This window comes from Microcaecilia unicolor, chromosome 11 (assembly GCF_901765095.1).
Source record: "Microcaecilia unicolor chromosome 11, aMicUni1.1, whole genome shotgun sequence".
Lineage (NCBI taxonomy): Eukaryota > Metazoa > Chordata > Amphibia > Gymnophiona > Siphonopidae > Microcaecilia > Microcaecilia unicolor.
Window position 1 is genome coordinate 128,226,316 of NC_044041.1, and position 23,630 is coordinate 128,249,945.

Here is a 23,630-nt window from a genome sequence, read left to right on the forward strand (position 1 = left end):
GTGCTCCACAAGGGAGCTGCAAGACGGCGAATCAAGTGCATGCCCGGCACAACCCAAAACAAAAACTGCAGCCGAAGAGGACACTGCCGCATGCCATAACCCCCCGGGCCAAGGCAACAGAAGAGCCAGCACTCCCCCTACCCCCCAAAAAAAGTCACCGATACACAGCCAGCTGGGAAGGCAGACAAAGCGGGAATTGACAAAAGGAGCAGGCAGCGGGAGAAAACAGCAGTGAAACAGTGAGACTGATCCAACCAACTCAACACTCAGAGGAAGAAGCATCCATCAGTCAGCAGATTCAGAATAAAAAGAGAAAAAAGAAAAGAGCACAAAGACGCCCCATTGTAGGAAACATGTTTTTTTGTTTGTTTGTTTGTTTTTTTAAGAGGAAGGCGGTAGTCCAGTTCTCCTTCAGAAAGGCCACTGGTCCTAAGACCACCACAGAGGTGGGGGGAGGGGGGGGGGGAAGGACCTGGCTCCACCAGGTTTACTCCAAGAGACACATCAAGCTGTTCTCAAACTCCCATCTCAACTAAGCCTGAGGGAACAGGCTAGGAGATCAAACAAGAGCTGTACAGGAGATGTCCATCCATCTGCTGAGATAGAGAGAATACTGACGTTAAGGTAGATGCACATATCCACATATAGTAAACCTCTGAAGTTCTATCTCCACCTGCTGATGGAGGGGCAAAACTCACTCGTGTCTTGATTGATCCATGGAATGCTATGGAAACATATCTTTGTGCCCCCCCCCCCCCCCCCCCCACTTACCAGATACCGCATCCCTCACCATCTGTGACAAAACAGTGGGTTTTAAGCCTGTAAACTGTATTATTTCTTGAAGTATATTTCTCTAGTTTGGCCAGCAGGTGCTGCATGTTTTACTTTTAAAGCTGTTACAGAGAAATGACTGTTCCTTCTTTAGTTTAACACAGAGAAGTAACCTGCAGTGATGTGGCCAGCTACTTTTAAAAAGTGTTGTGCTGGGCTCCGATTGGTCCAGGAGCTCAAATTCAGTCTGGAAATATTGGATTTTTCTCCAGTCTCAGCTTGGAAGTAGAGAGAAAAAGACCTCTTTACTGAGACCCTGTGAGCAGCTACATTTCCTGTACTTCCCAGACACTATCCAAGTAGTGATAAAAATGTTTAGATGACTGATCCTTATTCAGTTACCTGTTATTTTCCATCTGTTTTTATAGTTCACTGCTAAAATTTTTTATGACAATAAACCTTTTTTAGTTTATCGACTTTGCTTGTCTGGACTGACTAATTAGGGGCTCATTTTCAACGCACTTAGCCTTCCAAAGTTCCATAGGTTTCTATGGAACTTTGGAAGGCAAAGTGCTTTGAAAATATGCCAAGAATCCTGGTGTTTTGGGTCTGTGAGTGCTTTCTAGGAACTGTGGGACCACTGGGCATGTGGCCCTAATAACCTAGAAATCACCAAGTATAACTTGAGAGCAGGTTGGGACCCAGTCGGTGGGAGGAGAGTGCTAGCGTAGAGCACATGCCCAGCTGTGCTGGGGATAAAAACTCTAAATAGCCGCAGGGTTAGCCCAATGCAAGAGGCTAGGTGTTTTGTGACACCATTATTTCATTTCTCCAGAAATAGTAGGGAAAAGTGCAAAGACTAGATGTGGTTATGATAGCAGTAATAGTTTGTGAGCGAGTATAGGGACTATGCAAGCATATGCTTTGAATAGAAAGGCTTAACGGGTAGGCAGCTGCCAAGTTACCCAATTCAAGGAGGGAAACTGAGCCAGTCCTAGATTTCTGCAACCTTATTCTGGTACATAAAGGGGCCTGAAATGCTGATGGTAGTATCAGAGACTACAAATAGAACACTGACATCTCAAGTTCAAAAACAGGACTAGCCAAAAAGTCTTCCTTCTGGAACTGGGTAACTTGGCAGACTGGCGCAGTGGGCTGAGAACCAAGCAAGCTGGGCAAGTCATTTTCACTCTCCATTGCCTCTGGTACAAACCAGAGATTCCGAGGGTAGACTGCCCAAAAGAGTGAGATTTAAGGGCAATGAGTCCAAGATATAAATAAATTTACAAATTTTTACATGCAAATAAAGGTTCACAAATTGAAAAAGCAAAATAAACAAAAAAAATTAAAAGCTAAAATATTTTAATGCTTCTGAAGGAATATAGGCAGAGTGTAGACAATATTAAGACAGTGTTCAAAGGAATTTGTCCAAGTAATTTAATAGTTTACAGAGTAAATTCCTTGAGCTGAAAATTTCTCTTCAATGAGCTTCTTTATTCCAGCCCACATTTTCAAAGGGAAGCTTTATTTATATGAGACTGTCCTCACCAGGGACACAGAAATATAAGTGCATACATTTCCTAGCTCTTCTAGTACTGTCCTACTGCTCATGTGCTAATTCAAGCACTTCCCCCTCCCCAGGTCAGCCCATCATCATATAAAATTCTGGCATATGCTGCCAGTCCTTTTCTTCAGCTGACAGCAGACCCTTCACATTTTTCCCCATTCTTCATGTCCTACTCCTTTGTAACAATCACTCCCCCCCCCCCCCCCCTCCAAAAAAAAAAAAAAAGACTCACTGGTTCTCTCCAAAGACCCTGTGCAGAAGTCACCCCATCCCCCCTCCAGCCAACACACCTATGAAAACAATTAAATTGTTTTTAAAGATCCCTCAAGAGGCAGTGTCTCATAATTTAAATCCTAAAACCCTGTCTAATGCTATGGTAAACTAAAATTATGTTAAAGTTTTTATTTATCTGCCATCATATACTGTTACCATGCCATCTCAGTAAGTTCAACACACAATCCCTCCACTTCAAAACACTGTACACAAACTTGTGCAAAGACACACTCAGAACTTTACCATACCATAATACCACTAACTTCCTGGACCCAAAGAGCTACAGCCTCATGTGTGAAAAGGCAGCACTATAAAACTATTACATCAAGCCCTAAAACACCAATACACTTGACCTAGTGAAAACAACAACAACAACAAAACAGGACTATAACCAGATCTCTACACAGATACTGCATGCTAGCCAAATACCACACCTTGGTCACACATGAAAACACATGACAACAAATATGACAAAGGAACAGAGATCATAGTAACATAGTAGATGACAGCAGAAAAAGACCTGCACAGTCCATCCAGTCTGCCCAACAAGATAAACTCATATGTGCTACTTTTTGTGTATACCTTACCTTGATTTGTATCTGCCATTTTCAGGGCACAGACCGTAGAAGTCTGCCCAGCACTAGCCCTGCCTCAAGAGATATAACGGCAAAAACTGAACTGGAAACCTCAAGAAGGCAGACTTGGCATACAGCAATACAAGAGAAACTGAAATGCAGAATATCAAAGATGCGCATTTCCAAAAGCTGATATATTCCAATTAATAAATTCAGAATAAACAGTTTTTTCCACCGTTGTCATCTCAAGTGTTTTATTTTTCTATTTACTTTGGTCCTAGCGCCTCTTTTCTGCATTTCTCTTTTTCTTGTCTTTGTGGTGTCTCCTGTCCATTTGAAATTTCTTCTCTCTCCATGTCGACCATCTTTCTTCTGCATCCTTTTCCACCCTATACAACATTGCCCCTCTGTGTTCCTATCCTCTCCCCCCACCCGTGTCCAGCATTGCCCCCGTGTTCCTATCCTTTCTCCTTCCATGCCTAGCACCTCTTCTCTGTCTCCCTGTTCCTCACCTCTCTTCCCTTCTTCCTACACCCCCCACCCTGGGACCAGTATCACTCCCTTTCTTCTCCCCCCCTCACAGTTCAGTATGGCTCCCTCCTGGGCCTCCAGTGTCTCTCCCTCTCTCTTCCATCCAGCATTTTCCCACTTTCTTCCCCTCCCCAGTATTTTTCTCTCAGCCCCCACCCCACAGCTAAGTTGTGATTGTATTACTCCGAAGTTTGCCATTTTCCGCATGCTTGTGTAGCTCACCATGACTAGGACTTTGACAATGCATCTGAGCTTTATGCCACATTTCAATGGCAACAATAATGACTGCAATTTAAACTAGCCTCTGTACTTAAGTAACAGAAATTTCTCATGTCCTTTGCACAGCTCTCATGAATGGAGTGGGAGAGGCTCTTGCTTGGAGGCAGCAGCAGACGCAGCCAAAAAGGCTACACAGAGTGAGACAGAATTTCTTGTGAACAACCTCCAGTAGCCCAAAAATAAACTGCTAGAATTTCAAATGTACTAAAATAGCCGATGGAAGCCATGTCCCCTCACCAGCTCTAAGTTCCAGGGAACTTGGCAGAGCTCCACAGCCAAGCCTGAGCTGGCTACAGCATAGTGTGGCTGTTATTTTTGGCTGAGACCATCCCTCCCCTCCCCCCCACATCTATACCTCTCCCTTCCAGTTCAGCACCCTTGTTCGGTCTCTCTCTCCCTCCATCTCCTAACACCCCGTGGAGCACAGCAGCCCTTAGTTCTCTCTACCAGAGTCAAGCACCTCTCTCTCTCGCCCACAGGTCCAGAGAGGTCCAATATTTCTCCTCTTTCCTTCTCTGCCCCCTCCCCCCTCCCCAAATGGTTCCAGCTTCTCTCCCTCCTGTCTGCTCCCCACGGCCTGCTGGTGCTGTTAATCTGCCTTGTTAGTTGCTGGTAGGAGGCACCACAGCGATTTAAAGAAGCTGCCTCGGGGCCTTGGTTCTTCCCTGTGACACATCCTGCCCATGCAGAACAGGAAGTTGTATCATAGAACCGAGGCAGCTCCTTTCAATTGCTGCAGTGCCTCTACCAGCAGTGAACAAGGCAATTTAGCAGCACCAGCAAGCTGTGGGGAGAGAAGGAGAGCTGCCAGCAGCCAGAGCAGTCTGACTCCTGAACTGACAGCAGCCTGAGACAGTGTCTGTGGGGGCTTATTAGGGGTTTGCTATGCTGTGTGCTGGGGGCTGCTGAATAAAGCTTGTGGAAGTCATTGTTGCTGCAAGGGAGGCTTAGCCTCCCCAAGCCTCTTATACAGGGTACCTATGTAAGTACCCAGAAGGATCCCAGGAGCAGCTCTGTTCCTTGTTCCTCCATGCAGAAATAATCTGTGGCTTTCCCAAGTCTGCCTGGCTAGTAATGATGTATGAACTTTTCCTCCAGGAACTTGTCTAAACCCTTTTATAACCCAGCTAACTGCCCTGACCACATCTTCCAGCAACAAAGCCTACAGCTTAATTGGGCACTGAGTGGAAAAATACTTTGAGGTTTATTTAAAACCTGCTACTTGTTTGTTCCCTATTTACTCATTTTAACCAAGATTTTATTGGCCAACTTACATACTAATATGTATATGTTAAATTATGTTCCTATGGATTTGATCCTATTTTTTAAATATTTGGCTGCTCTTGATGTCTTCTGACATTGTTGGGCCTAATATTCAAAGTGATTTAAACTGTTTTAAATTGTATATCGGGGACTAACTGGCACTTAACTGGAAAGTGCCACTAAATATTCTCCCTACCAGAGTCAAGCACCTTTCTCTCTCTTGCCCACAGGTCCAGAGGTCCAACATTTCTCCTCTTTCCTTCTCTCCCCCCCCCCCCCCCCCCCCCCCCCCAACGGTTCTAGTTTCTCTCCCTCCTGCCTGCTCCCCAGGAGCTCAGAGAGGTCCTGGAGGGACCTCTTAAAGATTTATTTAATAGATCTTTAGAAATGGGAGATGCTCCGTGGGATTGGAGACGAGCGGATGTGGTCCCTCTTCACAAAAGTGGAGACAGGGAAGAACTTTGAAAACTACAGACCGGTAAGCAGTGCTTTTTTTTGTGCCGATACAGCGTACCGGCACCTTTTTTTCTGAGGGCCGGTAGCTCCCCTACTTGTTACAGATGGACCGACAATAAAGAACAACGTAGATGCAGCAGCTCACAGGTTTGCTTGCTGTGTTTTGAGTGAACGGCGACGGCTGAGCGGGGGAGTGGAAACAGAGATTAATCGCATGTCTTCATTACTTACAGTGGACTAGATAGGCTCACTTCCACTCCACTCTCTATTTACCGAAGTTGCAGCGGCGAACCGGCGGGCAAAGGCAGTAAAGGCAGCAAGCAGGCAGGCTCACCTCCGTCCTTCGCTTCCCTGCCCTCTCAACGTTCCGCCTTCCTCTGTCATTTCCTTTCTGCGACGGCGGGATGCTAAGAGGGCAGGGAAGCGAAGGACGGAGGTGAGCTTGCCTGCTTGCTGCCTTTACTGCCACCGCCCGCCGGTTCACCGCTGCGACTTCGGTAAATAAAGAGTGGAGTGGAAGTGAGCCTATCTAGTCCACTGTAAGTAAGGAAGACATGCGATTAATCTCTGTTTCCACTCCCCCGCGCAGCCGTCGCCGTTCACTCAAAACACAGCAAGCAAACCTGTGAGCTGCTGCATCCACGTTGTCGTTCTTTATTATTTGTCCACCTGTAACAAGTCTAACATTGTTTTTGTTGGATAGGCAGTGCCTTATGAGGTGGAGGAGAAAAAACGTAATTGAATATCACTAAAACAACTTCAAAAGTTATTGTAGCTAGTACAAACAGCAATTATAAATTCTGTAGTTTGTGCTCATTTTTCTTCACTGTGCTTCTAAACAATTCAGATGGCCAGATGTCAGTGAGAATATTCTGTTTCCTGATGGGTTCATCTTAACTGGTTGTAATCTGCCTTGGGAAGCCTGGTGTTTACAAAAGACGATGGAATATATTAAAATTAAATGGAAGTAGAATTAAACTCTCCTTTCATTGGGGCACACAGAATCACATCTTCTTCTGTTTTGTAGAAGTTTACCCTGGACATGGATGGAGGGAAGAGAGGAGAGTTGCTGGACATGGATTGATAGAGGGGAGGGCAGGAGAAATGCTGGACATGGATGGAGGAGAGAGAAGACAGGAAGGAGATGCATACTGACGGAGATGAGGGAAAGGGAAAGAGTAGAAAAACAGGCAAAACCTGGATCCACTCTATACCTCCTCCAGTCAAGTTGGTGGAGGACCCAGCTTTTACCTATGGATGTAGAACAAGAAATGAAGAAGAAAGGAGGAAAGTAAAGAAATAAATGGAAAGGAATCCCTGGAAACGGAGTTAAGGGAACAGAGAGCAGCAGAATCAGAGACTGGGACCGACATGATCAAGAAATACAAAGTCACCAGAAAACAAAGGTAGAAAAAATCATTTTATTTTCATTTTAGTGTTTGGAATATGTCCAGTTTGAGAATTTACATCTGCTGTCTTATTTTGCACTGGTTATACTGGAGCTGTAACAGCTTACAGAAATTATTTATAATGAAAAAAAAATCACGTTTTTTTTTTCTTCTATACTAGTATAATACTTTCAATGATGTCTGCTTATATGCGCCATGGCTGGTACAAGGGGTGTGGCCATATGTGGCGACCCCGCTCATAATGAGTACTGGCACCTTTTTTTCTACAAAAAAAGCACTGCCGGCAAGTCTCACGTCAGTGGTAGGAAAAATAATGGAGTCGCTGCTGAAAGAAAGGATAGTTAACTTTCTAGAAGCCAGTGGGTTACAGGACCCGAGGCAACATGGCTTTACCAAAGGAAAATACTGCCAAAAGGAATCTTATTGACTTCTTTGACTGGGTGACCAAAGAACTGGATGAAGGACATGCGCTAGATGTAATCTACTTGGATTTCAACAAAGCCTATGATACAGTCCCCCACAGAAGACTCACAGGGGTGTAGCCAGACCTAGCCGGGAGCAGGGGCCACAGCCCGAGGTGGTGGGGCACTGTTTAGCCGCCCCCCCCCCCCCCCAGCCGCCACGATCCCCTTGAAACCCCCTTCCCACCACCAACCCTCCCCGCCGCCGCATTGGACCCCTCCCCCTGCCAACGATCCCCTTGAACCCCCCTCCCGCCACCAACCCTCCCCCGCCGTCCGCCCCCAATACCTTGTTTGCTGGCCAGGCCAGCCGAAGAGAGTCTTTTCAGCGCCGGAGTAGCACCTTCGTTCAAGGAACTTCCTGGTTATGATCAGCTGTTTGACTCCTTACGTCGCGTAAGGCATCAGAAACAGCTGATCATAACCAGGAAGTTCCTTGAATGAAGGCGCTACTCTGTCGCTGAAAAGACTCTCTTCGGCTGGCCCGGCCAGCAAACAAGGTATCAGCTGCGACGGCGGGGCGGGCGGCGATGGCGGGGGAGGGTTGGAGGCGGGAGGGGGGGTTCAAGGGGATCGTTGGCAGGGGGCCAGGGCCCCCTCAGGCCCCACATAGCTACGCCACTGCTCATGAATAAACTGAAAGAGTTGAACTTAGGACCAAAAGTGGTGAACTGGATAGGAAACTGGTTGACTGTCAGGTGGCAGAGGGTGGTGGTAAACTGAATCCGCTCTGAGGAAAGGAAAGTGAGCAGTGGAGTTCCTCAGGAATCGGTGATGGGGCCGATTTTATTTAATATATTTGTGGGAGATATTGCTGAAGTGTTGGAAGGAAAGATTTGCCTTTTTGCAGATGACACAAAAATAGCCAATAAAGTGGATACCCTGGAGGGAGCAGAAACAATGAGAAGAATGTTAGAAGAATGGTCAAGGGTCAATATATCAAATACTCTGGGGTATACACAATCATTCAATTTCTCAATAGATTAATTCAATAATACAGTCCAGAAACCTAAATTCTTTACTTTTTTTTTTTATATATTGTTAATATGCCAATAGTGCTCAGTGACTGGGCCACCACTCGAACTGACTGACAGTTCTAACATGTGGATAAAAGTGAGCCGGTTGATGTAGTGTATCTAGATTTTCAGAAAGCTTCTGACAAATTTCCTCATTAGAGGCTCCTGAGAAAATTAGAGTCATGGGATAGGAGGCAACATCCTTCTTTGAATTAGGAATTGGATATTTAATTTATTTATTTATTTAGGTGCATTTCTACCCCACATTTTCCCACAAGTGCAGGCGCAATGTACCTTACATGAATTCAAGAGGAAACAATACAATGCAAAGATGGCGACAGGCAGGGATATTGGACACAAAAGACTGAGGGTAGGGTTAAATGGCCATTTTTCTCAATGGAGGAGAGTGAATAGTGGAGTAGCACAGGGATCTGTGCTGGGAATGGTGCTGCTATATAACAAATTTATAAAATGATCTGAAAATCAGAATGACAAGCGAACTGATTAAATTTGCAAACGACACAAAACTACTCAAAGTTGTCAAAACACATGGGACTGCGAAAAATTGCAGGAAGAATTATTAAACTGGAAGACTGGGCATCCAAATGGCAAATTAAATTTAATGTGGACAAATGCAAAGAGATGCGTTGGGAAGAATAATCCAAATCATAGACACCCAATGTTGTGGCCCACCTTAGGAGTCAGCACTCAAGAGAAAGATCTAGGTGTCATTGGCCTTAGCCTTACAAAGTTCCATAGTAATCTATGGAACTTTGTAAGGCTAAGTGCTTTGAAAATACGCCTCATTGTAGACAATACATGTAAATCTTCTGCCCAGTGTGTGGCAGTGGCCAAAAAAGCAAACGGGATGCTAGGAATTGTTAGGAAAGGGATGAAAAATAAGACCAAAAATATTATAATGCCTCTATATCTCTCCATGGTGCAACCTCACCTTGAGTACTGTGTTCAGTTCTGGTCTCTGTATCTCAAAAAACATAGCAAAATTAGAAAAGGTTCAAAGCATTTAACTTTCAAAAATGAGACTATGATAAAATATGGTGAGAAAAAAACAACAACAAAAAAAACTCAGAGGAGCAGTTGCAAAGACCAAAAATTTATATCAGGTGTGGATGCTGTTCAAAAATACCATCCTGGAAGCCCAGGCCAAATATATTCAGTGTATTAAAAAAAAGGAGGAAGGAAGACCAAAAGACAACCGGCATGGTTAAAAAATGAGGTGAAGCAAGTTATTAGCGTTAAAAATAAAATCCTTCAGAAAATGGAAGAAGGATCCAACTGAAAATAATAATTGTGGATTAAAAACTGGTTAAAAGATAGAAAACAGAGATTAGGGTTAAATGGTCAGTATTCTCAATGGAGAAAGGTAGATAGTGGGGTTCCCAAGGGGTCTATGCTGGGACCGTTGCTTTTTAACATATTTTTAAATGATCTACAGATGGGAGTAACTAGTAAGGTAATTAAATTTGCTGACAACACAAAATTATTCAACGTTGTTACATTGCAAGAGGACTGTGAAAAATTGCAAGAGGACCTTAAGAGACTGGGAGACTGGGCATCTAAATAGAAGATGAAGTTTAATGTGAGCAAGTGCAAAGTGATGCATGTGGGAAAGAAGAACCCAAACTATAGCTATGTGATGCAAGGTTCCACAATAGGAGTCACTGACCAGAAAAGGGATCTAGGTGTCATCGTAGATGATAAGTTGCAACCCTCTGCTCAGTGTGCGGTGGCAGCTAAGGAAGCAAATAGAATGTAAAGTATTATTAGGAAAGGAATGGAAAACAAAAATGAGGACGTTGTAATGCCTTTGTATCACTCCATGGTGTGACCACACTTCAAATTGTGTGCAGTTCTGGTCACCGCATCTAAAAAGATATAGTGGAATTACAAAAAGGTACAGAGAAGGGCGATGAAAATGATAAAGGGGAAATATGATAGAGGTCTATAAAATAATGAGTAGAATGGAACGGGCAGACATGAATTGATGTGGACTCTTTCCAAAAATACTAGGACTAGGGGGCACGCAATGAAGCTACAAAGAAGTAAATTTAAAATGAACCAGAGAAAATATTTCTTCACTTAATGTGTAATTAAACTCTGGAATTCGTTGCCAGAGAATGTAATAAAAGCAGTTAGCTTAGCAAGGTTTAAAAAAAAAAAAAAAGTTTGCATAGCTTCCTAAAAGAAAAGTCCATAGTCCATTACTAAAATGGACTTGGAGAAAATCCGCTGCTTATTTCTAGGATAAGTCCAGCGGATCTCCCTACAACTGAATTGGCTCCCAATAAACAACAAGGCAGCCACACCAAATGCAATAAAACAGGTTGCAAAACATGTGCTCTAAACATAGAATCCACAAATTTTCGCCATAATGGTGTAATATATCAACTTCAACATCAAACTACATGTCGTACAACACACATTATATATTACATCATATGTCCTTGTGAGAAGGTATATATTGGCAAATCCAGAAGATCTTTAAATGCCAGAATGGTTGAGCACAGATCACGAATAGCAGCCAACACCATGGGTGCTTCACTAGTGCAACATTGTATCAGCAGACAACATGTGACAAGGCGGTGGCCGTAGCGAGAAGGTTGCTAGGCTGTATAGAGAGAGGTGTGATCAGCAGAAGAAAGGAAGTGTTGATGCCCCTGTACAAGTCGTTGGTGAGGCCCCACCTGGAGTATTGTGTTCAGTTTTGGAGGCCGTACCTTGCGAAGGATGTTAAAAAAATGGAAGCGGTGCAAAGAAAAGCTATGAGAATGGTACGGGATTTGCGTTCCAAGACGTATGAAGAGAGACTTGCTGACCTGAACATGTATACCCTGGAGGAAAGGAGGAACAGGGGTGATATGATACAGACGTTCAAATATTTGAAAGGTATTAATCCGCAAACAAATCTTTTCCGGAGATGGGAAGGCAGTAGAATGAGAGGACATGAAATGAGATTGAAGGGGGGCAGACTCAGGAAAGATGTCAGGAAGTATTTTTTCACAGAGAGGGTGGTGGACGCTTGGAATGCCCTCCCGCGGGAGGTGGTGGAGATGAAAACGGTAACGGAATTCAAACATGCATGGGATATGCATAAAGGAATACTGTGCAGTAGGATTGGATCCTCAGCAGCTTAGCCGAAATTGGGTGGTGGAGCAGGTGGGGGAAGGAGGGGTTGGTGTTTGGGAGGTGAGGATAGAGGAGGGCAGACTTATACAGTCTGTGCCAGAGCCGGTGATGGGAAATACTGCTGGGCAGACTTGTACGGTCTATGCCCTGAAAAAGGCATGTACAAATCAAGGTAAGGATACACAAATGAGTTGGGCAGACTGGATGGACTGTGCAGGTCTTTTTCTGCCGTCATCTACTATGTTACTATGTATTCTAGTGAGTCTTTAAAATGTATGGTCATCGACTGCATTATTCCTAATGCTCGAGGTGGTAATATTGATAGGCTGTTATTACAAAGGGAAATCCGCTGGATCTATCGCCTTAATACATTAGAACCCCACGGTCTTAACACATATTTACACTGGAACTGTTTCCTATAATTGCAATTACGATCAGCTGATGCAAACGTCATGCTTGGGAGGCGAAGCTTGTAAGTTTAAAAAGATAAACGCCAGCGCCATTTTCTATTGTACCTTGTCTACATCGGTTGCTGTTAAAGTGAGACCAGACGCCACATATGTATACGGTATGCAAAAATAAAGCAAAAATAAAGTAGAATTAAGTATATGTTCTCCGTGTCTTAACAGATGTATGCCAATTGCCCTTGACCAAGCAAATAACTGCAAAACAGGCTCCTGTCGGGTTGGCACCGCTACCGGGGATTTAACTAAGATTTGACAAGTGAAGTACATGGAGCACGAGAGACATCAATTGATGGATTTAAAGAATCACAAAGTGGCTCGTAGCTTCTAAGAAGATTAAGATAAGTCTCGTACATGCTTTTGCATTTTTTGATTTAAATTGACTACAACAGCATTTTAGTTCTTTAAAGATCTAGAACTCTATGGGTGCACAGAAAAAACTATTATAAAAAAAGTGATATGGACACAGTGTTATATAAAGATATGCACATTTAAAATTTAGCACTAGTAAATTCACAAGAAGCAAATATTGTGCACTACTGGAGGTCGGGGGCAGTCAATGATTACATTGTGTCACAAGTGCAGTGGCTTAATATAAGCTAGACACCTAAAAGTGCCTATATGACTATATGAGACGTCCCCTTATCAACAATATACCACTGTTGTGGCAACTTGCTCTTCCTATTTAGATTTGTGTATTTCTAGGATAAGCAGTATAAAATCTGTTTTAGTGTTCTGGATCTTGCCAGGTACTTATGACCTGGATTTGCTTCTGTTGGACCTTGAGGGATCTTTGGTCTGTCCCAGTATGGCAATGCTTATGTACTTAACAGCGAACAAAATGATAAGGGGATGGAACTCCTCATATGAGGAAACGCTAAAGAGGTTAGGCCTCTTCAGCTTAGAAAAGAGACAGCTGAAGGGGTTATCATTGAAGCCTACAAAATCCGAGTAGAACGGGTAAAAATGAATCAATTTTTCACTCTTTCAAAAAGTACAAAGACCAAGGGACACTCAATGAAATTACATGGAAATACTTTTAAAACAAATAAAAAGAAATATTTTTTCACTCAAATAATAGTTAAACTGGAACTCATTGCTGGAGGATGTACAACAGTGGTTAGTGTATCTGGGTTTAAAAAAAAGTTTGGACAAGTCTGGAGAAAAAGTCCATAGTCTGTTTTTGAAATGGACATGGGGGAAGCCACTCCTTGCCCTAGGATCAGTAGCCTGGACTGTTACTATTTGGGTTTCTGCCAGGTACTTGTGGCCTGGACTAGCCACTATTGGAAGCAGAATACTGGGCTAGATGGACCATTGGTCTGACCCAGTATGGCGATTCTTATGTTCTTACATAGTGCTACAGGTCTTTACCGCCTGTCATTTACTATGTTACGTTAGTGTAAGTGCACATGCCTAACTGCCTGACGTGTACATGTAACATGCATCATAAATGTGATTGCCATCCAGATTTCACTCGTGTGTATGCTTACCTGTATGGTATGTAAATAGACAAATAGCTTACAAAACATCATCTAGGATAGGAAAGCAAATAGAATGTTGGGTATTATTAGGAAAGGTATGGAGAACAGATGTGAGGATGTTGTAATGCCGTTGTATCGCTCCATGGTGCAACTGCACCTTGAGTATTGTGTTCAATTCTGGTCACCGCATCTCAAGAAAGATATAGTAGAATTAGAAAAGGTGCAGCGAAGGGCAACTAAAATGATAGTGGGGTTGGGACGACTTCCCTATGAAGAAAGACTAAGGCGGCTAGGGCTTTTCAGCTTGGAGAAGAGACGGCTGAGGGGAGATATGATAGAGGTATATAAAATGAGTGGAATGGAACAGGTGGATGTGACGCGTCTGTTCACGCTTTCCAAAAATACTAGGACTAGGGGGGCATGTGATGAAACTACAGTGTAGTAAATTTAAAACAAATAGGAGAAAATCTTTCTTCACCCAACACGTAATTAAACTCTGGAATTTGTTGCCGGAGAACGTAGTGAATGCGGTTAGCTTGACAGAGTTTAAAAAGGGGTTGGACGGTTTCCTAAAGGACAAGTCCATAGAGCGCTACTAAATGGACTTGGGGAAAAATCCACAATTTCGGGAATAACTTGTATAAAATGTTTGTACGTTTGGGTAGTTTGCCAGGTGCCCTTGACCTGGATTGGCCTCTGTCGGGGACAGGATGCTGGGCTCAATGGACCTTTGGTCTTTTCCCAGTATGGCATTACTTATGTAGGCAGATTTTGGGTATTTACACATTAAAGTGCAGGTGTACATGCATATATGCCGGTATTCTAACATTCTTTGTAGTAGCAATTAAGCATCATCTGATGTTAAAATCCACAATCTTTACCTTTTTTCTTAAAAGAACCTCAAGGTATTTTTATCTTTCACCTCCAAGGTTTATATACTCACTTTTTCACTGGTTCTTAATAATCACTTTTAACCAACTTTTAACAATTTTTTTTAAAGAATTTTAGTATCCATCTTTTTATGAAACTCCTTTATAACAAGTTTCATAAAAAGATGAGTACTAAAAAACTGTTAAAAGTGATTATTAAGAACCGATGAAGAAGCAAGTGTATAAATCTTGGAGGTAAATACCTCAAGTGGCACTACCAAGGTTCCTTTAAGAAAAAAAATAAAATAAAAGATATAGATTGTGGATCGTAGCATCAGGTGATGTTTAACTGCTACTACAAAGATTGTTGGGCTACCTGATATATATTATTGTCAATCAAGATCCAGGTCTTTTAACATTTACACATGTAAATGTTAGCACCTACTTTACAGAACCACTCCATTATCTGTATCAGAAATCCCTATTCAGGGACTGAGCAATGGTTCATGTTAACTCTGTGGTTCCGTTTTACATACTCTTACTGTACTGTTCCCCTTTCTCACTATTTTAAAATGGGGAACAGAAGAACTAGGTATAAACAACCTAGGGCCCACCCGTGTTAAGCTCAGGCCCTAACAAAAAAAAAAAAAAAATCAGTTCTGGCTACACCACTAGTCTGTGCAGGAATACAGAAAATCTCAGGTGCATTTTGCATCCCTTTCCACTCCTATGCCTGCCTGTAACCAGACTGGAGGTGGGGGGTGGGCACATTTACCAGCCTGCAAGGATCTTGGGAATACTCACCAGATTGGAAGCAGCAAGACTCCCTGAAGAAAAGGTAACCCCCAGGTCGTAGCCATCCCAACATCCTTTGTGCCAGCTGCAGGAGCTCCCCATCCATCAGATACATGAAGAGCCAATTAGAAAAGATGAAATCAATGCTAAAGGGAGGGACGTAAGAAAAACACAGAGAAGGATTCAGCATTAAACCTTAGCACAAAATCTTCAAGAGTAGTAACACAAAAACACCACAGTCTCTTGGTTTCTAGAGAAATCTGGGTTTAGATGGCAGTTAACACCGAGACCTGGGACTCATCTGTAAAATGCTGCTTATGACACCTCATGTCCAAATATTGAGCAGTGCTTGAAATAGCTGCAGCCATCAGAGGGCATCCAAGAGAAGCCAATGAGAAGAAGCCAATGAAGTGAACTTGGAAGCAGCAAGAACCAAGATCTCAAGGGGTAAGGACCCCTGATGACAGCCAAAGGGAAGTAGAGAGTGTGAAGTGACCCCCGACGACAGCCAGATAGGAAACAAAGAACATTTTAACATAGTAGATGATGGCAGATAGAGACCCATACAGTCCATCCAGTCTGTCCAAAGAAGATGGGCCACCTGGGGATGCTACCCATGTAAGAAAATGTTCTTGTATGGGTAGCATCCCCAGGTGGTCCATGGGAGGAATGCTGATTCAAGCTGGAGCCTGTTTCACCTGTGGTTGGGAAGCTCCAAGGTAGCCACATCGGCCTGCAGGAAGGTGATATTGCCTCTGTGACCATTCTCCTCCTTATTCTTCTCCAGGAAGCTGTACATGAAGTCCACTGCTGTCACATGGTTGGCCAGCTTGGCAAGATATCCTGTGAAGCGCCTGCCATGACATGAGGGCACAGAAGATAAAGACATGGGAAAGTGCCACCATCATACCTCAGTCATATGTGCAACAAGCCCACACCAGAGATACATAATCCATCGTGTGAGAAATAGCCAAACTACAAAATTCAGAACATGAACCTATGACGAGAAATAGTAAAACGCCAGTCTATGCTCACTTATGTAGGGTCAATGCAAGGTGGCTTTCTAATTGGTCACCCTTGCCAGCCAACTGCTCTATGACTGCTTCCTTTCCATTGCAGCTGTCTGCTTTGTGTACCTCCTTCTCCCCCCTCCAATGCAAACATTCCTCCCCGCAAACCGAAATCTCAGCAGTGGGCAAATCTCACTGCTGCTCCTTGCGACCTTAGGCACAAGTCACTTAACCTTCCACTGCCTCAGGTAGCCTCAGGTATAAACTTGAGCTGTGAGCTCTCCAGGAATAGGAAATACCTGTTTTACCTCAATGTAACACACTAAGCTTTCAATGAAAGGTGTGAGCTAAATCCAAAAATTAAATTAAAAATGTAAAATGCCAGCAGTGTCCTCTTGGTTGCATTAATTCCTTTGCAGTTCACACCCTCCCTCCTTCCTTCCTTCCTTCCTTCCCCCCCCCCCCCCCCCACAATGAGCCGAAAAGCCAGCTTAGGTTCTTACCCAATCCCCGCCCCCAGCTCCAGAATATCCTTGCCATCCATCTGGGGCAGGAGAGAGATAATTTCTGGCTTCTCCTCCTGCGACAGGGACTGGGCACTGGAGTCCAGCATCATCTCCTCCACTGTGGCATTCTGAGAGTGCTCCTCCCAGAAGCGGGTCATTGTCTGGCGGGTGGACACTGTATGAGGGGGGACAAGGGTAAGAGAAAGTTATCCAGAAACTCTTCAACCTATGAGCTAGAGTGTGTGATAGATTGCCTGACATCCTCTCTTGCACCTTGTTTTCCCATATGGGCAGCAGGGGAGGCAGCTCCCTGCACGACAAATTCAAAAGTGAAAAATCTTTCATTTGTATTTAATGCCACAGAATGGGCTGGCCCAGTGGTTCAACAACATCTGTTGACAGTACTGAGAGGAGGGGAGGCAAGCTGAAGTCTATTATTTATAATAGCTGTACATTAATTCAAGCGTGGTACAAGATTTAAATTATACACTGCACAATGTGATATCGCCATATGTTATACCCACCCTATGACATGGCTTCTGCCTTTACATTGCCTACAGAGAGAATACATGAAACAGTTCCAAAGGCTTTCTATGGAATATTCTGTAGCATCACTCTATAGGTGTAAAATTGGAGTCTATAGGGAATGGGACAGAACCCTTATACATAGGTTCCGATGGAATAAATGAGTAAAATCTGTGCTAATTTTCAGCAAGGATTTATGTTTCTCACATTTTAAAAAACATGTTAAGTAGAGGAGTGTGGTAGCCGTGTTAGTCCACTCTTAAGGTTATCAAGAGAAATCAAACAAAATAAAACATGGAAAAGAAAATAAGATACCACCTTTTTTATTGGACATAACTTAATACATTTCTTGATTAGCTTTCGAAGGTTGCCCTTCTTCCTCAGATCGGAAATGCTAGCACATTTGCTTATTTCCGATCTGAGGAAGAAGGGCAACCTTCAAAAGCTAATCAAGAAATGTATTAAGTTATGTCCAATAAAAAAGGTATCATATTTTCTTTTCCATGTTTTATTTTGTTTGATTTCTCTTAAAAACCATGTTAATGCCCAATGCAGTAAGCTAATGATATGCTAATGTGTCAGGTGCTATAAAACCCACACTAACCAAAAACCTAATAAAAGTGTGCAATAGAACATTTTTACATTGGGCTTTGTGTTTAAAGCTGTTAGTAGATTAAAAGCTTTAGTACTTTAAAAAAGAATAGAGGACTTAATGGGCCTGATGGAAAGGCCCAAACCCACCATGAGAAGACCCTTGAATCAATATTGGCCCAATAAGCCACTTTGAGAGGCCCTTCTCAGGGAAGGCTTTGGGTCCATGGTAGCCCAATGGCCCCCAAAACCAACCTCACCCACCCCTCATCATTAAAAAAAAAAAAGTTCTGGTGGCCCCCTGGACCCTCTCCCAGCACAAACTGGACTGCTACAGATCTCTCCACAGAAACTGCATGCAACAGAATACCTCACCTTTGTCATATACACAACACAAATAGACTTCCACTGAATGCAGAATAAGGGGCTCTAGATTAGAGCTCAAAATGCCCAATTAAAAATAAGATGGAGATCCAAAAAAAAAAAAAAAAGCAAACGTGAGAACTTTTGAGAAGAATGATCATCGCTCAAGGGCGACACCTAGGGGATAATTCTATAACTGTGTGCCTACCTATAGCTGCTTGGTATTTCTCTCTCTCACAAAACTCCTCCCTCCCCATCATCTCCCCCCACCCTCTCTAAAAATGCCCCCTCCCCTTACCCGGCATCTCCCCTCCCCCCACTCTCTCTCTCAAAACTCCCCCCTCCCCGGCATCTCCCCCCCACTCTCTCAAAACTCCCCCTCCCCAGCATCTCTCCCCCACTATCTCTCTCAAACTCCCCCACCCCTGCCCACCATCCGGCACCCCCCCCCCCCCCAATGTCCCCCGTAAGGCATCCCTCCCATTCTCTCTCAAAACTCCTTCTCTCCCTGTCCCCATTTGGCATCTCCCCCCATTCTCTCTCAAAACTCCCCCTCTCTCTTTTTTTTTTTAATGTTTATTTATATTTATTAAACATACACAAATCGCACATTGAAAATTTATGAACAAACAGTGTCTCCATTGCACTCTTCAATATCAACATCAATTTTGTTATGTTCCTAATATTCTATAATCCCCCCTGTTCATCCCATACCCCCTCCCCCCCCTCCCTCCCCCCCCTCCTATTAAGTGACTGTCAAGGCAGGGTCCGGCTGCGCCAACCATTCAGTATATGGGTCCCATATTCGATGATATGTCACCAGGCGACCCTGTCGCATCGCCGTTAACTTAGACATCAAGCAAATATAGTCCAATTTTCTTATAATAGTCTTAAGTCCTGGTAGAGTTTGTTGTTTCCATGCCGCTGCTAGCACCAATCTGCCAGCCACCAATATCTGAGTGGCCAGTTGATATGTATATTTTCTGGACCCCTGTGGTCGCATATGCAACAGGCAAAAGTCCATAGACATAGGAAAGTTTGATTTCGTTATACTTCCAATCAACCTCACCACTCTTGTCCAGTATTGCTGAGCGTGAGGGCAGGCCCACCATATATGAGCCATATCGCCTATCATTTCACATTGACGCCAACAGAGAGCCGACCTCCCCTTAAACATTCGAGCTAGCCTCTGTGGTGTATAGTACCAACCATACAATATTTTATAACCATTTTCTACAAGAGCATTAGAAATTGACACCTTAAGCAACGAAACAAACACTTTTTCCCACACTGGATATTCATAAGAGGTCCCCAGTATTTTCTCCCACTTATTTGTGTAGTGTAGAATTGGCTGTGTTTGCAATAGTAGTGCTTTATATAGTCTGGAGATTCCCCCTCTGCCTCCCCCTCCGGCCATAGCCTTCTCTAATTGTGTTTCCTCCAGACTCAACTCTTCCTTTGCTCTCCTCATAATGTAATCCCTTAGCTGGCTATATTGAAATGCATTAGACATTGGAATCCCGTAGTCCTCTTGTATGTCTGTAAATGTTACTATTTCCCCCTCCTCCCACAGCTGCCCCAGCTCCCTCAAGCCACTCCGCTCCCAGCTTCTGTATCGTGAATCCAAGGATCCCGGTATGAATCCTGGTGCATGGCGTATTGCAGTGTGCAAAAAATATGTGCGTCCTCGAAAAAATCGATTGCGTACATTACTCCAAGTTGTGAGCGGCCATCTAATAATCGGTGGTATTTCTTGTCTGATTATGTCTTTGATCTCTCGGTCAGTTAGCCAAGGGATAACTCGCAAGGGATGCGAGACACACCAGCTCTGCTCCATAGCCTTCCAAGCCTTCCCATTACTCTGCATCCACTCTGCTAGTATGCGAAGGTGAGCCGCCTGGTAATAGAGCATGAACGAGGGCACCCCCATGTACCCTTGGCTGATGCATCACCGACCTTCGCACCCGTGGTGGTTTTCTTTTCCAAATGAAGGAGAATACTCTACGTTGCAACCCCTTAAGAAACTTGTCAGGTATAGAAATGGGAAGCGCCATAAACAAGTATAGCATCTTCGGCAATAAGATCATTTTAATTGCATTTATCCTACCCATCCACGAAATTGTTAAGCCCTCCCATCTCTCCATTTCTAAAAATAATTCCCGTATCTTTGCAGGGAAATTGGCTGCATATAGGTCCTCAAATCTCTTTGTGATATTTACCCCTAAGTATTTAATACTTCTGGAGGCCCATTTAAAGGGAAAAGTAGCCCGTAATCGTGTCACTTGATTCAGTGGTATGGAGATATTCAGCACCTCAGATTTCTCCATATTGACCTTAAATCCGGCCACCCATCCAAAGTCCCGCAGTGCCGCCCCTATAATTGGGAATGACGTACCAGGGTCTGTTAACGTAAGGAGAATATCATCCGCAAATAATAGCACCCGTGTTTCAATGGTTCCCATTCTCAACCCGTGTATGTCAGGATGTGATCTAATGTAAGCCGCCAGGGGCTCCACGACCAATGCGAATAGGAGTGGCGATAAGGCACATCCCTGTCGCGTCCCTCTCCTTAGCAAAAACGGTGTGGACTGGCTCCCATTAACCCTCACCGAGGCCATGGGCGCTCGATATAATAGATGTATCCAATGCATGAACCCTTCCGGGATACCTACCCTCTTCAGGGTTGCAAACAAGAATGGCCAATGCACCCTGTCAAACGCCTTTTCTGCATCTAGAGAGAGGATACATAATGGTTGTTGCCTTATTTGTGCATTTTGAATAAGGTGAAGCGCTCTGCGAATATTATCAAATGTTTGTCGAGCCCGCACGAACCCCGCTTGATCTTCATGAACTAATAGTGGTAGATATTGCTGGAGACGGGATGCTAGAATTGCAGTAAAGATCTTATAGTCCACCCCCAAAAGAGAGATTGGCCTATAAGAGCCGCACATCTGTGGATCCTTGCCTGGTTTGGGGATAACTATAATATTCGCCTGATGCCATGTCTCTGGAAGAGATCTTTGTTCCCCCAGATCATTAAACACCCTTAACAGTAAGGGAGCCACCAGGGATCCAAAAGTTTTATAGAACTTATTCGTAAATCCATCAGGTCCAGGTGCCTTACTGGGTGCTAAGTCCTTTATTGCCTGCAGGACTTCTGCTAGCTCAAACGGTCTAGAAAGTTGAAGCTTAGCACCCTCCGTCAGTGTGGGGAGTATATTCCTATCCAAGAAGGCCTCTATCTCCACTTCCTCTGGACTAATATCTGGAGTATAGAGTTTTTCATAAAAGCCTTTAAAGGTTTCTTGTATGGCCTGAGAATCTGTTATGTGTTCCCCCTTATCATTCCTCAACTGGGTTACATGAGCTCTTTTTGCTTGCAATTTTAATTTATGCGCCAGTATCTTGCTGGCCTTATTGCCAAATTCAAAATGTGTCTGACGCACCTTTTGCAATTGCTCAGATAAATCCGCCAGTTGAAGCTCTCTAATCTCCTGCCTTAATTTATGCGCTTGGTCTAACAGAGTTCGCGCTGGACCTCCCTTACCCTGTCTACTGATTAATCTCTCCACCTGCGCCAATTGATTGCGCCTTGATGTTTCCATTTGGAATCTTTCCCGTCTCACATGTGTTTTCAACGCAATAAATTGGCCTCTCATCACTGCCTTAAAGCTCTCCCAAAGCACCCCTGGAGTCACTTCCCCATTATCGTTAAATTGGATATATTCTTTGATTATTTTCTCAAGTTGTAGTACATGGGTCACCTCAGCCAGCAATGCATCATCCAAGCGCCACTGTGGGGCCTCTCTTTTTCCCTCCTGCCCTTGCAAAACGAGGGTAACTGGGCTATGATCTGACCAGGTTCGTGGCTCTATGTGTTGATCTTTAACCCTGCCCATCGCTACAGCATCTCCCAGCCAAAAATCAATACGAGAGGAGGAGTTATGCACTTGGGAAAAGCATGTGTAATCTCTTTGTGTTGGGTTAGCCTGCCTCCACAGATCATTCAACTGCCATCTAGCTATAAATGTGTGAAGTAGCTCTCGTCCCTGCTTAGCATATTGAATTGATGTAGAGGAGTTATCCAAATGAGGATTAGGAGTTACATTAAAATCTCCTCCCACTAGTATAATTCCTTCCCCCTGTGCTAGTAGTATTTGATCTAATCGATGAAAAAAGTCCCCATGATCTGTATTGGGCGCATAGATATTAATTATGGTGTAAGTCCGTGTTCCCAGCTGAATAACTAATAAGATGTATCGACCTTCCTTGTCTCTACTGATCTTTTTAATCTGCCATGGCTGGGAGTCGTTAAGTGCTATCATAACCCCCCTACTCTTGGTGCCTGATCTGTTCGATGCAAAGAACACATGTGGATATTGGTGATGCCTACAGAGCCTCTCATGTTGTTTTTTTAAATGAGTCTCCTGAATCAGGGCTATATCTATTTTTAAACGGATCAACTCCTGAAATAGGAGTTGTCGTTTCATTGGCACATTTAGGCCTCTGACATTCAGGATCGCTAGTGTTATATCTTGCATTTTATCATTTCCCACGGGCACCCCGAGCCAGCCCCAGTATCTTCTCCCACCTTGTCCTTTCCTTGTATCATTCCCCTCTTCCATCTTCTCCCCCTCCTCCCACCCTCACCCTGTCCCTCCCTCCCTGCCCCCCCCCCTCCCCCAATGTTCATGTAGATCCTCTCTCATATATGAAAGAGTATCTCTTAGAGGAAGCACCTCACCTCTTCACTCACCCTCTTAATGCTACTAAACAACCTAACAATTGTTCTCCCGCTAACTGTCAACACAGAACTTTTTACCAACCGGAACCAAATTGCTCTTGCGAGCTTTACATTCTGAGTTTTCATTGGGTCAAGACCCCACACACATTAACACAGCATTTGTGCCCCCCTTACCCACAGTCATGTAAGGTGACCAGCCGACTGCTGGCGTTGCAATCTCTTCTGTCCTTTGTCTACTCGCTGCCATTTCGAGCGGGGTGCTGAGGCTCTATCACGCCTTGTTTTCCCCGGAGTTTCCGGTGGGGGCTCTTGTTGTAATTCTGGAAGAAGTAGTCTAGCCTCCGCCAGGGATCTTGCTTGGTGCATGCGGCCTTCCTTGTAGAATGCTAGTGCAAAGGGATGTTTCCAGCGATAACGAATTCCCATCTCCTGCAGCTTTTTTGTTATGGGCTTCAGCTCCGCACGGCGTTTTAAAGTGGCCAATGCCAGGTCCTGATAAATTTCCACCTGGTGTGTGTCCCATTTAACACT

General features: G+C 43.9%; 1 protein-coding gene across 2 annotated transcripts in view; it reads right to left on the reverse strand.

Annotated features, from left to right (window-relative positions):
* Positions 1-23,630, reverse strand: part of LOC115479952 (phosphomethylethanolamine N-methyltransferase-like) — a 57,562-nt gene that overhangs the window by 29,016 nt on the left and 4,916 nt on the right. For both annotated transcript variants that reach the window (XM_030218297.1, XM_030218296.1), the window contains exons 2-4: positions 16,874-17,051; positions 16,059-16,214; positions 15,370-15,506 (exon numbers count right to left, since the gene is read on the reverse strand). In XM_030218297.1, the coding sequence (XP_030074157.1) occupies positions 15,370-15,506; positions 16,059-16,214; positions 16,874-17,034 (454 nt within the window). In that variant the 5' untranslated portion in view covers positions 17,035-17,051. The remainder of the gene's footprint in view (positions 1-15,369; positions 15,507-16,058; positions 16,215-16,873; positions 17,052-23,630) is intronic.